The 17,403-nt window shown below is 38.8% G+C and overlaps 1 protein-coding gene across 1 annotated transcript; it reads left to right on the forward strand.

The window, feature by feature from the left end:
- The first annotated feature begins 374 nt into the window (after positions 1-374).
- gyg2 (glycogenin 2) lies at positions 375-14,550 on the forward strand. The gene is made up of 9 exons (XM_030075189.1): positions 375-419; positions 2,408-2,595; positions 5,428-5,602; positions 8,328-8,490; positions 10,181-10,307; positions 11,453-11,681; positions 12,414-12,533; positions 13,718-13,849; positions 14,422-14,550. The coding sequence occupies exons 1-9, from the start codon at positions 375-377 to the stop codon at positions 14,548-14,550; spliced, it is 1,308 nt and encodes a 435-aa protein (XP_029931049.1).
- The last annotated feature ends 2,853 nt before the right edge of the window (positions 14,551-17,403 follow it).

Below are 17,403 nucleotides of genomic sequence, written 5' to 3' on the forward strand. Positions count from 1 at the left end.
TGTGGCTTAAGATTATTTAAAACTATTCTCTCGCACACTTTTGAAGTTAGGACCACTGGTCTCAGGTCATTCATAAACTCAACTGCTTTCTTTTTAGGTACTGGTATGATACAGGATTCCTTCCACAAATCAGGCCGAACATTGGAAGAGTAGCATTAATTAAAAATAGCAGAGAAGATGCTGGCTAACTGGAATGCACAGCTTTTCAACAGATACACATGGATAAAATCCCTGCTAGTAAGAACTATTACAAGAAAAATTTAAATGACTAAAATGCAGTTTAATCAAAAGACTAAAACTAAATTAAAATTGGCTGTCAAAATCAACACATGTATTTGTAGCACTTGTGATTTGTAGAAAAGGAAGACCTGAGCATGAGTGTGCTGTCGGCAGCTGAAATGCGAGGGCAGGTTGTGAAGGTCCTGCCTGTTGCACAACATTTGGCAAAGCTCCCTTTTATGTAGTTGAATGACCAGCTGAACAGCCACATGACCACACCGTCTTGACAGCCGGCCACTCATCCACTCTCTTCCTTATCCCATAAAACTGGGATGGGATGTGATTTCAGATTGCAGCCTCGGATACAAATTCATGCTTTAGATGTTTAGCACACTTCAAGTCCAATCCGGTACAACATGGGTCTATGAGATGGATTTATTTCAGCCGGTTGCTCACGTTTGACTGTGTGACTCTGTGATCGTTTCGACAACTGAACTATCGTGTTGCTACAAGACCTTTGGCAAGAGGCCTGCTGGAGAATATTATATATATATATTTTTAACCAAATCTTTTGCTCCTTTTAGAGGAGAAGGAAAAGAAAGTTGCTGGATTAACAAAGCTATCTCAGACATCAACAATGGCAGGTAAGTTGCCATTCATTATGGGGGGGTGGGGTGACATTCTCTCTGTGGATCTTTAAATATCATCACTCCAAAGATTAAATTTGCAAGGTCAGAGCACTATCAAGGAGGAAGCTTGCTGCTCAAGCTTGCTGGTTGACCTTTTGCGAGGATGGTTGAGCAACTTAGATAAATGAAAAACGAGACCGGAGTCGAGTGTCCTCAAATTGCACCACAAATTCTGCGCTGAACCTTGGGAGTGGAATTGTAATTCCCTTTGGTCTACACTACAGAGGTGTTAAATCATATAGAACACAGCAGCCCACTTCAACACGGAATCAGAATAGACTCAGCCATGTGCCATGCCTGCCAGGCCACAGTGTCGGAGCCGGCTGAAATAGTGTGCCAATTGAAATTTAACACTACCACCATCCCCAGGGGCTCAAAGATAGCTGGAGACAAAAGGTTAGATGCCAGTGCTTCTAACAGCAAGCCAGGAAAATACCATCTTTTGCAACAACACGCTTAGTGCGCTGTGGAGAAAATTTTTATCCTTATGGTAAAACCGTCATGGAAATGAGTGCATATAAAGGAAGTATTCATAGGCTTTGTGTGAATCCCATGTAGAATTAACCTAGATCCTTAGGAGGGAGCCAATATTTAATTTGGGAGAAAGTTGTACTTGGAGGCATTTTTAAGAGACATACAAAAGAATAAGCCTCAGGATTCCACTGATGTGGGAAAAAAAAAGTTGATACACTGCTGATATCTTTTTGCATTCAAACTGCCAAAACTGCTGATATTTTGGGCCGGAATTCAATATCTTTATGCCAATTACATTTGAATACAAGCATTCCCACAGATTCTTTGTTCTTCTCAGGGTCAAAAAAAAAAAAAAAAAATCAAAACTCATTCATAGCTTTATGGGAAAATAAAGCGATCTATCGAAACCCAGGGGAATATGTTATGTATGGAATTTTTGGGACTTATGATCAGAATCAAAATTTCTTATTAGAATAAATTCAGATTACAGCTGCCTTAGGCAAGATCTCTTTGTAGAAATTCTGTTGTCTTAACGACCTGAATCACAAAGTGGAGCTGCAACAGAGAAGAGCATCACATCCACAATAAATGAGATGCTGTAGATTCTGCTTGTCTGTGCAAATGAAATTCTGGTGTTGGTGAGTGAAACGCTCCCTCCACCAGAACATAGTCCCTGGGGAAATGTTTGCTCTCCACAGCCAGTTATCAGTTGTGTGGTTTATGAATGGCAATCACTTGCTTAGCCACAGAAGCAGAATGTCATAAGTCATTATAAGGTGTTTCAACCAAAAATTCAGATTTGAAAATGGTGGGATTTCATTACATGTTGTGAAATCTTGAGTGCCCCTGCATAATTTGGAAAACGGTTTGTTGCAATGTAAAATGTGGGTAAACTGTAAATAGGCCAAACATTCAAAATCACTCGTATGGTCCTTTAAAGATTCAATCAAACAAATTGCATCATATCCATCACATCTGAGGTGGACAATGTTAATGTCTGATTTTTAATAACAAGTCCATAACAGATCCAGCATACTGCTCTGATCCTGGTACCTCTTTCTTGTCTGTCTCCAGCTGGCGAGGCCTTCGTTACCCTCGTCACCACAGATGCCTACTGCATGGGAGCGACTGTGGTGGCCCAGAGTTTACGGCGGCATGGGACAACTCGCCGCATCGTTGTCATGGTTACGCCAAACGTCTCACAGGAACCACGGTGGGAAGTGCTGTAACAAATAATGCACCGCACACAAAGCATGATACATTTCACATGAAACAAGTTGGTTCCATTAAGAACCCATAACTACTGACGTGCCCTGGCGCCTCACTAAGTAGCAGATTACTAAGACTAAGCTGCAGTGGCCTGGGTTTGAATCTGCCCTGGACCCTTTGCTGCATGTTGTCCTGTCTCTCTCCGCTGTGACTGCATAATGAAGTAGAAATGCCCCAAAAAGTATATAAAAAAATATGACTATTATTTTGCGCATATTTCCTGAGTATATTAATTCCACCTTGTAGGAATACACAAAAGTTTTGATCGATTGTCCCACTGGCCACAAGCCACTTGCCATTAGCATTATCCCTGGTAAAAAGATCTTTTTGAATTAAAACATTTAGTGGAAGATACAACATGGACTCGATCGGAGATGTCAGAGGTCACTGTTGCTGCATTATATTAGTTTAGCAAACCTGCTGTCAAAAAAGCAAAAGGCTGACATGGAATGCAGAATTTTTCAAGAAAGATGGAAAACAGTAAAATTTTAAGACTTAATTTGTTGCATTTTGTCTCTTCTGCTTGATGTAATTCTACCTTATGTGTTATTTTCATGAGCCAACATGCAGTTTCTCATTGATTGTTCTACTACAAAAACGATTGATTTTAAATAATAAACCAGAGGGCAGTCTAAAATCTACATGTGTTGACTTGAGTCATATCGACGTTAACAAAAAATAATCTGGCCTCCGTTGAGGATCTCATTTAAATGCATGCAGCCCTAGCATGACAGCATAAGACGAGATAATGAAAAGCTTATTGTTAACTCAATGTAGCTTTATTTTTGAAACAAGCAATTACATATTCATCTGCTGTGCACAGAGTTTTAGCTGTAAACGGTCTCCAATAACCCACCAGCTCCACCTCCTATGGAAAGTAGTCCCGGCTGGTTCAAAACAGCACCTCATAGTTGTATTACATGTTGTAGAAAATGTAGCAATCTTCAACAAATGAGATTATGTTTATGGGAAAAAAAAAAAGATTTGGTCAGGTTCCAAAGGGTTCATTCACTAGACATCTCCACAATGAAAAAATCTCTGACTGATCATTTTAACATTATGTCATGTCACCAGTTTGAGATTATTTGACAAGTAAGACACCCAGACAAATCTATAATTAATGTGATATGTACTGTATAAGCATGGCTGGTGGACCTGAGTGCAGGACATGGTGAGCAAGCAGGCTTGAAGTGTCAAATATTTCATGTAAACTCAAGTCAGGAAGAGGACACTCGGGAACTGAGGAAGGAACAAACTGAACTGATTGTCAAACTAGACACACCTGGAGAGAGGGAGGGACACAGGCCTGAGGGAACAGAGGTGACACGAGGACACGCAACACAAGGGCAGGGCTCATGAAACAATGCAGGGCAGGTGTGAGGATGAACAATCTGACAAGATTATGCAAAAACACATGGGACAAAGTAAAGACGGACTAAGATACAAGAAAACACTAAGGAAATTAGAGATAGGACTTAGAGGGAAAAATATCAAACTAAAAACCATAGCAATAATAAACTTGCAGCAACATGTTAGTGCCACTGTAGGGGGAATAAAGGAGCGGGGAAGGGGGGATAGTATTCTGGGGAAAAAAACTTGGGAAAATTCTGAGATTATAAAGTCACAAATTTACAAGGAGAAACTTGGAATTTTTTTGAAAAATTGTTGCAAATATGTGACAGCAGTGGAAAATTCTGAGATTATAAAGTGACCAAGACACATGAATCAAAAGAACACGAGTCCAAAATCCACAGAACCATAACACCCTAACCTACCCCTAACTGCAAACCCAAACCCTTAACCTAAAGTAACCTCTTGCAGAAACGAGGACAGGGAAAATGTCGGATTTTCCTCTGCTTTCTGTTCTAAGAACGCTGTCTGAAAAGGATGTATATTTTGCATTTGTTCAGGACTGCATCATCACCTCCAGCAAAAAGATCCTTTTTGCTCCATTAAATAATTTGTCACAGCTTTTGTTCTCTAGCTGCCTCCATTGAAGCAGAGAGGAGCAAATAAGATGCTTGATCTGATGCTCTGTGGCAGCAAAAGGCAAATTTACAAAAATCATGTTGTCTCTTACGCTGATGGTGAAAAGCTCGGCTGTTGTGTGGGGTGGACTTAGTTTAGGTTTTGTAATTTATTTGCACAATCATGCAAAACAGAAGTTAGTTTGGCTACAAGAAAACTCCATATTTGTAAAGGCAAAATTAAATCTCCCTGTGGTGCATTTGATGAATTTCCACTGCTTTCATTTCATTTTGACTGATTTAAACCTGCACTAGGCATGATTTTATGGCAGTGAGCAACTATCATTGCGAAAATTAATGTCTGGAAAATGTTCAGACCTCTTGTCTGCTTAGTACCTCTTATTTACAAATAGTCTGACATCAAATGCTTGGATTTATTTCCAAGTATTCAAAGTGTGAAAATGGCTCTTTTTGCATGTGGGATTTCAGATGTAAAAGCCCCAGTTATACAGTGCAGTTTGACTGATGACAGATTTATTGCAGAATTGATCACAGTTGTGTCTGTGGGAAGATTTTAAACCGATTTGGATCAGATTCCACAAGCATGTGCACGCATATGTCTGTAATTATTATTATTATCCAAGGGTTCAGTGAGAGTTTAGGTGTCCCAGTGCTGCCTGAGAGGCTTTTTTAATCCTGACAAGAGTACGATTCTGGAGGAAAAACTAAATACATGGACTTGATTTAAAAATATCTGTACATGTACAGTGTCAGCCTTCAGTCTAACTCTCCTCCTCTGCTCTCTGTAGACTTGCCCTTGAGAGGATGTTTGATGAGGTTGTCCTGGTAGATGTAATGGACAGCAGGGATCAGGTTCGCCTGTCCTGGCTGCGACGTCCTGAGCTCGGAACCACCTTCACCAAGATCCACTGCTGGACCCTCATCCAGTACAGCAAGTGTGTCTTCCTGGATGCTGACACACTTGTGAGTCTGCCTTAGATACAGCACAGTTAATGTACTTGATCATCACATCATTCAGAAATAAGCTATTTTAACCGTTGTTCATTTTGTTGACTAAAACTTTGATTAAAAGTATTCGTCAATGACAGTGCGAACGCAAGACTAAAACTAACAAATAATCACGACAGAGAGATGAAAATACCACAAACAAATGAAAAACACAGTTCCTGACTTCACGATGGAAGGGAACAGATACATAGGCGAACTTTACTTGCAAACTAAACTGACTGAAATGAAGTGCAGCATAACATGAGCATAATTCTATTTGAAGGTCACTAACCCTAACACTAACCATACAATTTAATGAGGAAATTTCAGAAAAAAAGAAAAATTATATATCAGAATTAGACTAAAACTTTTGTTGTCACCGACTAAAACCACTTAGATTTTTATTGTTACAACCAAAAATGAAATGGGTAAAATGTGGCTAAAGCTATAACGCACTTTGGTCCAATGAATAATATTAAAACTAAATCAAATTGGTGGTATTAGTGATATTAAAAAAGCTAAATCTGACACAAACGAGTGCTAATGTAGTGAAGTCTGGTCTAACTGACCAAATGACCTCGCTGTCTGAAAACCTCAAAAGTCAGACATAACATTGACAAGAAAACTGTCACCCAGATATTGAATGTCATAAGCAGCACATTTTCTCTGTGTGGAAAATCCATGGGGTGGTCACACATTCATCCCTGTCCACCTACCCTCATGGACTTTGTTGCTCTTGCTACTATGTCACTATCAACCACGTCACATGGCATCTAATGGGTGCCTGTGGCATTGGTATCAGATACAGAGGTCCGTGATCAAGCTATGCTATTCAACGGCCTGAGAGTGAGAATGGGTTGACATTAAATATGTAGATGGCGTATATAAAAACCCACTTTTTAAGTATTTACCTATGACAATACTGTCTATTTACCATAGAAACACACTGTATTTGAAAAAAATCTGAAAATAGTATAAAAATGTGCAAAACGTTTTCTTTTTTCATATACAAACAAACATGAAAATGTCAGATTTTTATTATTATTATTATTAATTTTCTTAGCCATTTTTGCCTTATGAGACAGTTACAGGAGGGAGAGACAGGAAGAGTGGGGTTGACATGCAGCAAAGGGTCTGGACTGGATTTGAGCCCAGGCCACTGTACTATAGCCTAGGTGTGATGTGGTGTGTGCTGTGCATGGTGAGCCACCAGAGCACCCCGAAATATCAGAGTTTTATTTTGAAGGAACTTACATTGGGAACTTATGAGATCAAGTCTGTCTCCAAGAAAAGTTTGTATAATTAAACCTTTCAGTGAGAGGTGCAAGACACTCCAAATATTATTGAGTTCATTCATTCATTCATTCATTCACAGAGCACTCTGCAGTAGTTACGCCTACTCTTTAACAGAATGACTTGAATATGCTGGAGCTCCGTATAAAAACAGCAATGCATAACATGCCAAACCAGATATAGCGCACATCAATGCACAGCACGTGGGAGGTTTGACTGTAGGTTACACTCTACCAGAAAATCAATGCTGTTTGCTTCTTTAAATGTCCATTCATTCATGCTATGAACTGTGGTGCAATGTCTTTGTTGGGGTGGTCATGGACGTCAAACATGCTCCTATTGAAATCAATAACCCATCATGACCTTAGAGGCTGTAGTGTAATATGTTGCTCTTTGTTTTTTTTTTTTTTTTTGCTCTGTGACAACAAAGCGGCTTCTTCTCATGTTTGAAGGCCTCTGCTGAGTAAACAGAGATGAACAGGGGCTCTTGAGGTCATGTTTAACTGTCAGTGGGGTTGAATCTGGATGACGTTAGGGACCATTTGGGCAAAAAAGCGAATGTGAGCCAAATAACGCTAAAGGCATAGAGTAAATATTTTTAAAAATAAAATTCACTAATAATTGCACATTTCAACATTATTTATTAAGGTTACATTGATTTAAAGGACCATACTACTAGTTATGCATGTTGAGCGTAATACCTGCAAAAACTATATATTTCATATAATCATTCTAATCTTTTCCCAAAGCAAGCAGTCATATTTTAGAGCTCCCATTTTTTATATTTTTTATCCAGCCACTGGTTTCCATTTGTTCCACTTTCATATGAAAATGAACTTTCAGAAATATTAATAACCCATGCATGATTTGCAAAATGGTTTGTTGCAATTTAAAATATGGGTAAATTGTAGTAAATGGGCCAAACGTTCAAAATCACTGGTTTGATCATTTTAATGGTTTAGCAGAAGTGGTCACTATTAAAAATCCATTATGGCTTCGCTATGTGGATGGCACCTCTGATATGATGGATATGATGCAGTTTGCTATATATTTATTGTACTGATCAATTCAGTACTACAGTAGTTGTCCATGGGAAGACTGAACTGACTCTAAGAGAATTTTAGTGTGCACAGTCTAGGTGGTCTTTCAGGGGGTTTTCTATCCTGACAAGAACAAAAAAACTTTGGAAAACACTTGGGGATTTTTTTTTTTTTTTTCTTTTGCCATAAAAATGATCGGAATCTGAATGTTGACATCTGCCTTTATGAACCTATATCCACTAAACTGCACATGACACACTGAATTGCATGCAGCGGCACAGACACACACACATTGTGCACACTCACAGACGTCAGTATAACTTCTACATTAACCCACCTGACTGCTTCTCAACCTTTTTCCCTCTCAGGTGCTGTGCAACGTGGACGAACTGTTTGAGAGAGAGGAGCTGTCTGCGGCCCCGGACCCTGGCTGGCCAGACTGCTTCAACTCCGGGGTGTTTGTCTTCCGACCCTCCTTGGACACGCACGCCAGGCTGCTGGAGCACGCCCAGAAGCACGGCAGCTTTGATGGTGAGCCATGAGTATCACTACAGCGGCACTTAAAAGGCTTCTGCTCAGGATAACAAGTGTAGAAGTGTGTGTATGCTCAACACTGGACCGGTCAATGGAATACACTAATGCAGAATCAAAAGAAAAGGCAGTGTTTGTTCATAGCATAATATTCTGGGCTAGTCTTTGTAGCTCCACAACTCTGTCTGTTATGTGTCTCTGTCTGTTACTCTGTCTCTCTGTCTTACTTTCTTTAAAAGTGAGTACAATGGATTAATTTGTTCAAGAAAAGCATTTATACTGACATCATATAGAGGGAATAACACTTAAAAATATATGAATATCTTGGCCGTATACCTTGGCCATAATATCTGGGCTTTGTGCTATGCAAAATTGGTCAACTGAGGTGAGGACCCTTTACATACAGCATCTTGGGGGTCACATGACCCTGTCACATGACCTTGATATCACAGAACACATGAAGGACATACACTTCAATATAGAAATATTTACATATACACATACACATAAAGATAGAAATATAAAAGTCTCATGGCTTTGCCTGCTCTGTGATTTAGGACAGATTGAAAATGAGATTCATTTTATGTTCCTTTGTCCTCTGTATGATGAGCTTAGACATGTATTTTTTGAAAAAATTAGTTTGTTATTCAACGGTTTCTTTTACCTGGATGATTATGAAAAACTTGAATTACGTTTCAGAATAGGAGTTTTTCATACAGCTAACTTTATTTGTAAAGCGTGGGAAAAGAGAAAAAAAGTGCTGTACATTTGATTTGAATTTGGTAATATATACAGTATGTAGTCCATATGTGCAGGTATAAGTGTATGTATGTTTTTCTTTATTTTTGTTTATCTGTTGTTGTTTTGTTTATCTGTTTACACACTACGCAATGCTGTTTGTCATGTTTAGTGTCTTATAAGCCCATGCGGTTTGGGCACCTTGAGTTCATGACACTTAAATAAAATATTCATTCATTCAACAGAAAAACATCAGGCAAAAAACCATCATAACCCATGGCTTGATCTATAGTAGAAGCACCTCTATGTTCTAAATTAAAAAATAATACAGTTTTCTGTCAGTTGAGTATAAAGGGTCCTCACTTCAGTCAACCCTCATCAGTTTTGCATAGTGCACCTTTAAACAGGCAAGATTTTTTATTATATATTTACTTTTGGTATCCCATTGCAGAAAATACCATAAGTTGTGTGCAGGTGTTGACAAGGCTGTTGATCCATACCAGTGACTCAGCTGTTAATATCTCTCACCTAAAAATCCTTGAGGTCCATACCCTGCTTCGCAACAAATATGTCCTGTTTATTGGAGTTTCGAGAGTCTCCCAGTGTCTTGCAATGGGATACTGGCACAGCCGGACCATAGGACCAAGGGGCTCAGGGGCATAAACTTTATGTGGGTCCCCTCCACCCCACCACTGAATTAAATGATTCATTCATACAAACGAAGCTTGACAGGCTCTGCACATTTTTCAATTACTCAGAAAACATTTCCTGAAAGCATTTCTGCTCAATTACAAATGAAGTGTTTGCTGCTTGGCCTCCCATGGAAACTGGACCTTTCCTCAAAATGGACGCCCAGTGGTACGGTCCTTTAAAATGCATTCCTGACGATTTTTTAACATTTTATCGAAGCATTTATGTCTCGCTGATCCCTTTCCTGTGTCCTTGTTTACAGGGGGAGACCAGGGACTCTTGAACTCGTTCTTTAATAACTGGGCAGTGAAGGACATCAGTAAACACCTGCCCTTTGTCTACAACCTCAGTGCCAACACAGTCTACACCTACCTCCCTGCTTTCCAACAGTGAGTGCTCCTGCACTGCCCGTGGCTACGTGCCTCTGCACACAGGAGGAAATGCATCTGAAATCAGTTTGTACCAAGCCCATACCATTTATATTATGGTCTTTAACTAAAAGAGCTTTCAACTTTGTTTTACAATTGGTAAATGAAGGTACATTTAGAGAGTATTGAAACAAATTATCTGGTATACCATATCTAATAAACATTTGATGCACAGTAATGTGTGTTTGTGGCTAAAGTATGACATCAAAATGAAAACACAGCGTCTTCACTATCTGATATTATGGCATTTTATTAAGTCTCTGAAACCTCTCTCACTTACTGCACACACATTTCTTTTCTGTTCAATGGCATATGGTGATGCAAGATTGGTTTGGAAAGTTACTTTGTAGTAAGTGCACAGACTTTTTTATTTTATTTATTTATTTATTTTTTTTACAGGTCTTTTAAAGGTTATTTTTAAGGTTAGTTATTTTTTGTTTTGTTTTTTTTTGTTCACAGTTTTGGTGAGAGTCTATGCTTGAGTCAACTTTGTACGACCTGGCACCGTCAGCTGATTTCACAAGTTCATTTTGTTTTGACTCATGAAACCAGTCTGGCCCCTCTCCAGCCTAAATGTTTGACTGGAAACCAAAAAAATGCTCGGACCAATCATTGGCCTTTGAGTGATGACGGGTGTGGCTCTGATGTTGATATGAGAAGCTACAGTTCAGTGAACTGAATAACAGAAACAACATGACATCAATGTGGATTCTCCTTAAAAAAAGAATGATTGACAGATAGTTGATCCAATCACCTGCTATGTATTTTGTAAACGTCCACTGCTGCCATATGTTTTCCAAAGGGTTTGAACCCGACACTGGCCACATTGTGTTACAACGACAGTAACAAAATCTGAGTGTGGTTTCATCAGGCCAAAATAGTAATTTTTAAACATTTTTGAAAAGAAATAAATGTAATATTACAAAACATGTCAGTTTTTTGAACTAATAGCAAAAAGACATTGGTGTGGAGTTGTGGAGACTGGTGGGGTCATCTCAACTTTCTTTTTGGACAAACACCTGTGCTGTGCTGGTGTCATCCTGTACCAAGTGAAAGATGTTTTTATCGACTGTATACATGGACTGTTGAATTTTGTTTTTGCACAGCTACGGCCACACAGCGAAGATTGTCCATTTCCAAGGAGCAGTTAAACCATGGTGCTTCGGCTCCAGCGTCCAGGCGGAGGAGGGCCAATCAGACACTTGTATGGGACACTTTGTCACTCAGTGGTGGAAGGAGTACCTCTGCCATGAAGCCCCTGTCCTGCCAAACAAACAGCCCAGCCAAGCCCATGAGAAACCATCACAGGAAGTACGAGCATCCACATCAGGGAACGTAAGCTCACTGATAACCTGTGTTTACCATGCTTTGTCCCTCTGCTGCGTTATGGTCATTTTTACATTTGAACAAGCAAATTATGACATATTTGCTCATTTAGAGTGTCAGTATTAGAGTGCACTGACTCTGTGTTACATAATGAGGAATGGGGTCTTATAGGAGAAGCAGCATATAATATTTCTGGCACGTTGTGATGGACTTTGTCATTTGTTATTGAGCAAAAACTTTATTGCTTAATTTGTTTAACCCAAAACAACAACGAGAGCAAAAATGTCTTTCCATCTCATACCTTGAGCAAATTATATTAGAAGCTTCAATTTCCATTTACTTTTTTCTAATCTGACACATCATAACCCTGCAAGTAAACATTTTTTGTCTGCTGGTGAATCATATATAAATGCTCCTCATTTTCTCTGGACGGCCCAGCCTGTGTAGCATGAGTTCACAGTCCAGAGGTTTTACACTGTCCTCCTTGTTGGGTAGCGCTGGGATGGGCACCCATGCACAATTTTTGGCCAGTCTGCAGGTTTTGATGCCAGCCTCTACAGCAGCTCATTTCACTGATTAGTTCCCCCTCTCTGGTTGAAGGTGTGTTAATCAGTGAAATGAGCTGCTGTAGAGTTCTGCTGGCATGAAAACCTGCACACTCTTAGCCAAACACGGCACACGGTAGTCCATCCCTAGTTTTGGTTGTTGTCCCGCCACTTAACATCCTCTCTTGTTGTGCAGATTGAGGTGAGAGAAGCCAGGAGGCCGTTCAGGGAAAACTTGGACATCTCCAACTCGCTGCTGCCACATTTCTCGTCACAAACTGAGACGCTCCGTTCACCGTCTGAACCCGAGGACACGGTGAGCTCAGAGATGTGATATTGCTCTGTGCCATAGGCTGTGCTATAGGCTAACTGACATTAGGCCATCATGGTGTTATCTGTGTGCAGACACATCCATGTAAGCACAATAACTCAAGAACACAATACGCTATTTAATACAATATATTTTTTTCTCTTTTTATGTTTTATTAATCAGTTCATCAGAACATGATTGGTAGTGTTGGTTCATCTAATTTAATTTGCTATTTTGCAAAAGTATGATTGCAAACAAAAACATGCTAAAATTTGTTGCCCTAACCAGCTTATTTGACATATTTTATATATAAAGGACATATTTTTAAATGTTTACAATTATCATTGCTACAATACAATGATACAATGATTCTTTTGCTTAGGTTTTTAGAGAAGCCCATAAACTGCTATGTATGCAGGTGTCTACCCCACCTGTACATGTAATTTAAGTTTCTTAGTTGTTGTTGTTGTTTATACTTCATCAGTTCCAGTAATTTAAGCTTAAAATTAATTTGATTCAAATTTAAACTTCATGCTGATGCCCCAGGCTCCCTCTATAGAGCAGAAAATATGATTGGATTGTATATTAATGATGGATTAATAGAAAACAAACAAACCAACAAACAAAACACAACAACAACAGCCAAATGGTAACAACTGGTTTTATTGAGACTCCATGGAGTTCGTATTACCAGCACCCATGTGCTGTGTCAAGTACGCCGACATAGAAGTATTAGCTATTTGGTGCATTAATTAGCTTAATTACTGAGCTCATTAGCAAACCTTGTGTTTAATTTATCATGGCGATTGTGGCAGGAAATTAGGCAGCTTAAGTGCCTCTTGTTGCTGCTTGTAGACTGGAGCTGGGATGGTTAACGTATGGTTATTTCTACTTGATTGCACTGGATTGTGCTTTAAAAAAAAGAAAGAAAAGGAGTGCAGGGCCATTTCTCTGCCTCAAGTGTTTGTGTTCAAGTTCTCGTCACATTTTTGTCACTGCTGTTATCATTTCAAAGTGATGCATTATGTTTATAGAGAGCAGGGAGATTATCCTGAGCAGACGCCTTGTCCCCACCAGTGCTCATACATTGGCAGTGTTATCAAGGACTCAGTATTGTGATGATGTGAAACAGACTGAGTGGCCACAGTCACATGTGCTGCTGACTCAAGATGTTGTGTGATGTGTGTCAGTGTTCACATCCAGATACCACACAGCTGGAGGAGGAAGCAGCAAACCCTCAAGAGACGGAGGACCAGGGCCCACCTGTGGGTGCAGAGGGGTCGAAGGACAGTGGTGCCACCTCAGCCACCAACACAGAACCAGTATGTCAAAACAGTGAAAAATAGTCATTAAATCTTTTCCTTAAGTAAATGTAGTGGTACCAAAATGTAAAAATCATCCCTTTAAAGTATTAAAAATGTTTTTAAACTGTTCTTAGAAGTATTATTGGTAAAATTAAGTATTAAAAGTAAAAGTAGTCATTGTTAAAAATAGTTCCTTTCAGAGTTATAAGTTAACGATACATTAACCTCTACCAGTGGCTTTAAATGTTTGGCCCATTCACTGCAATTCCCCCACTTTTTACATTGCAATAAATCATTTTGCAAATCATAGAATGGTACTAATTATTTAACAAACTATAAACAAAATCCCTACATTTTCAAATATGTTTGTTTTTATTGAAACAGCCACCTTATGATTGTCTGCCTCTGTGGCTAACAAAGTTGTCATCATTCAGAAACCACGGAACTGATAATATTTTTTTTAATAATATTTTTTGTTTGTTTCTTAATATGATGTTTCTTGTGTTGAATTCCCTTTGAGGATTACCGAAGATATTTGTTGTGAGCACAGTTTTCATTTGGTTCTGCTTTTCACTCCTTCATCACTGCAGTTGGCTGCTGAAGCCGAGGCAGAGCAGCAGCTGGAGCATCGCAGGCTGTGGGAGGCCGGCCAGGCCGACTACCTGGGCAGAGACGCCTTTCATAACATTCAGAGGAAACTGGACCGCTTCCTGGATTAGCAGATCTTGCATATAAACGCCTCTGCGATTCCAAACAGACTTGGCTACGTTATAGATTTGACTTCATTTCAGTTACTTTGAGGTACAGTTTAATATCTCAGCTTTCAGTCCAGCTATAGCAGTTCAGTGCAGTGATAACAGATAATACCACTATGTGCCTCTGAAAGCTGACAATGAGACTGAGCTGGTATTTTGTTGCAGTATCGAATTCCTTTAAACTTGACATGATTTCATGTCACAATATGTCCCCTATATTGGAGAGAATCCACTATTTCCTCCAGAGCTGTGTTCTTGTCAGGGTGGAAAAGCCTCAGGAACAGCATTCAAACCATGGTGGGATACTGTAGCCTTAAACCAAAGATACACATGAAACTTTTTCACACAACTTGGTTATGAGTTCCATCAGAGTTGCACTCTGTATCGATGTGTGATTGTAGTTCCATCAAGATGAAACTACAATCAGATCACAGTTTTATGTCATGTGACTTCACTGTTCAGTTCAGAGCCATCATTCTGGTGTTATATAAAAAATATCTCTGGACCACAATGGACAGACTTCTGCAGCCAACCGTGACCTTGAACAAAGAAATTTGTGTTCAGATTTGAAGGTTAGTTGGTTTTGTGAAATAGTCCTCTCTTTTTGCTGGAGGAATATCCGCCAACTGTGTTTAATACTACGTACTGTAACTTAAATCCACAGTAATAGTGGAAAGTCAGTTCGGTAACGGTTGCTAGAGGATCTGCTGTGTGATTATGAATTCAGTTTTATCTCAAAATATACAAAAAGTAAAGGGATCAGACTAATAAACTGAGGTTCTGTTATAGCATATATATTGTTCTCATTAGTCTCATTGGTTGTGGCACACAGTTTGGATTGCATTTGAAATGTTTAGTGTAAGAGTTTAGTTCTTTGAACATAATGCAGCGCGCATCTCATAAATGTGACCAAGTTATGTGAAAAACATTCATGTGTAACATCGGCCCAGGCTTAAAAGCAAGCACAGGACTACTGGTATTAGTGCTATTACAACCACAATTCAAATATATAATCATAAACCCTTAATGCAAGTTGTTTCTTTAGAATCAGTTCAGGTTAAGGTCATCTAATAGCCAGGGGTAACACTGATTAATTCTACAACAAATATGTAATCAGTCAAACTGCATCATCACACTGTAGCACTGACTGGGCCACATTTAATATTCAAAACAAGGACAATATCAGCAATATGTTGACAAAAAATATCACTGAGAATACTGTTATTCACAAGTATATCTGGAATCTCTCTGAAAGGCTCCTGAAAAAGTTGTTGCCCTGGGGCTCAGTTGGGGTTGAGTCAAGGTCCACTATTTCAAGCATTTACTTTCTCCTGCACAGTGCACAAGATGGATGGTTTTTCCTTTTTTAGGGGGAATGTGACTGCAACAAACAAAGTCAATCGATCAGGGAAAAGCATGTGTCGGGATTCCAAACATTGTGGGGTAGTAACAGAGTACTTATAATGATATTATGGATTATTAACACAGGAGAACTGAAACCATGTTTTGTTATGTTACCTAAAACTATTGTAATGTATTACAGATTCTTGTGAAAAGATAAAGAATTGCTTCTGGGAACACTTTCAAAGCACCATACCAGTGATTTTGAATGTTTGTCCCTTTACTACATTTTAACCATAATAATGAAAATCAAATGAAAACAATCAAAATCCCTTGATTTTCCAATGTGAATTTTTGGTTGAAACACTCACTTTATAATGTTCGGCTTCTGTGGTTGACAAAGTTGTCAACATTTATAAACCACGGAATAGAAAATTTTCTCGGTAAAGCAAATGTTTCCCCACTGACTATTTCTGGTTTCACATTAGACCGTTTCATAGTAGAATGAATGGAGCTGGATTAAAAATAGGAAAAGTGATATGGGAGTTCTAAAATTCAACCACAAAGATCAGCAGAAACATGAAGTTGGCTACATTTTGTACTTAGAATTCTAAACATGCAGAATCACTGGTGTGGTCCTTTTTAAAGTGAAAAACTCTGAAGGCTATTTACATCGTGGCAGCTGTTCAGTGTCTTATAAAATGTGGAGGAGAGAAAGATTTGTTTATTTCCTAAACACTTTCACTTTTTCTTACTAGTTACTACTTTGACATATGCTTCAGATATGCCAAATTTATCTGAAAGTAACTAAATCAGAATACAGTAATGAGTTTGATGAAATCCTGGATTGCTGATTGTACCTGTGATGAAATTTATTTTTGAATCAGCTTAATCAACTCTTATTCTGGAATCAGGTCTGTCACAAGCACTGATAACTCATTATTATTATTGTTTTGTTATTTCGCATCTGTACTGCTTGTATAGCTGAGCTAATGAACCTAATGACAAGAAGATAATCATTTATTATCTTCAAAAGACAAATGGTTGTAACCGTGTAACAAGTGTGGCCTTAGGTTAGCTCTTAATCTCCTTTACATATCATAATGTGTTTTCATCTTGTGCTCCTCCTTGCTTTTTGAGTGCAAGATATCTCATTTAGAGGACGGCATTCAAATCTGTTTCGACACAGTGACCTCTGTGTGCAGTGTTTTTGAATTTCTCTGATGCTCTTTGTCAGCAGTTGCTATTTTTCTATTTTTGTCAACAGTTGGAAAAGGATGTTGCTTTTGTAAAACAAGACAGACAGATAGTCAGTATGTTTATTTATCCTGCAGGGAAATTCAACCCATTCACAGCAGCCACACACACTGGAAACACAACAGACAACATAACAAAATCAATAAAGAAAATGAAAATCAAGTTAACATGTTCTTTAATTTCTGACCTATGAACACACAGTTTTGAGCATATAACACA

This window comes from Myripristis murdjan, chromosome 2 (genome assembly GCF_902150065.1).
Source record: "Myripristis murdjan chromosome 2, fMyrMur1.1, whole genome shotgun sequence".
Classification (NCBI taxonomy): domain Eukaryota; kingdom Metazoa; phylum Chordata; class Actinopteri; order Holocentriformes; family Holocentridae; genus Myripristis; species Myripristis murdjan.

Bases quoted from the DNA above. Each gene is read 5' to 3' on its own strand.
- gyg2 (XM_030075189.1), top strand. From the start codon at position 375: ATGAGTGTGCTGTCGGCAGCTGAAATGCGAGGGCAGGTTGTGAAG. The intron at 10,308-11,452 runs GTGAGTGCTCCT...GTTTTTGCACAG, and splicing joins TACCTCCCTGCTTTCCAACA to CTACGGCCACACAGCGAAGA. The intron at 12,534-13,717 runs GTGAGCTCAGAG...GATGTGTGTCAG, and splicing joins CGTCTGAACCCGAGGACACG to TGTTCACATCCAGATACCAC.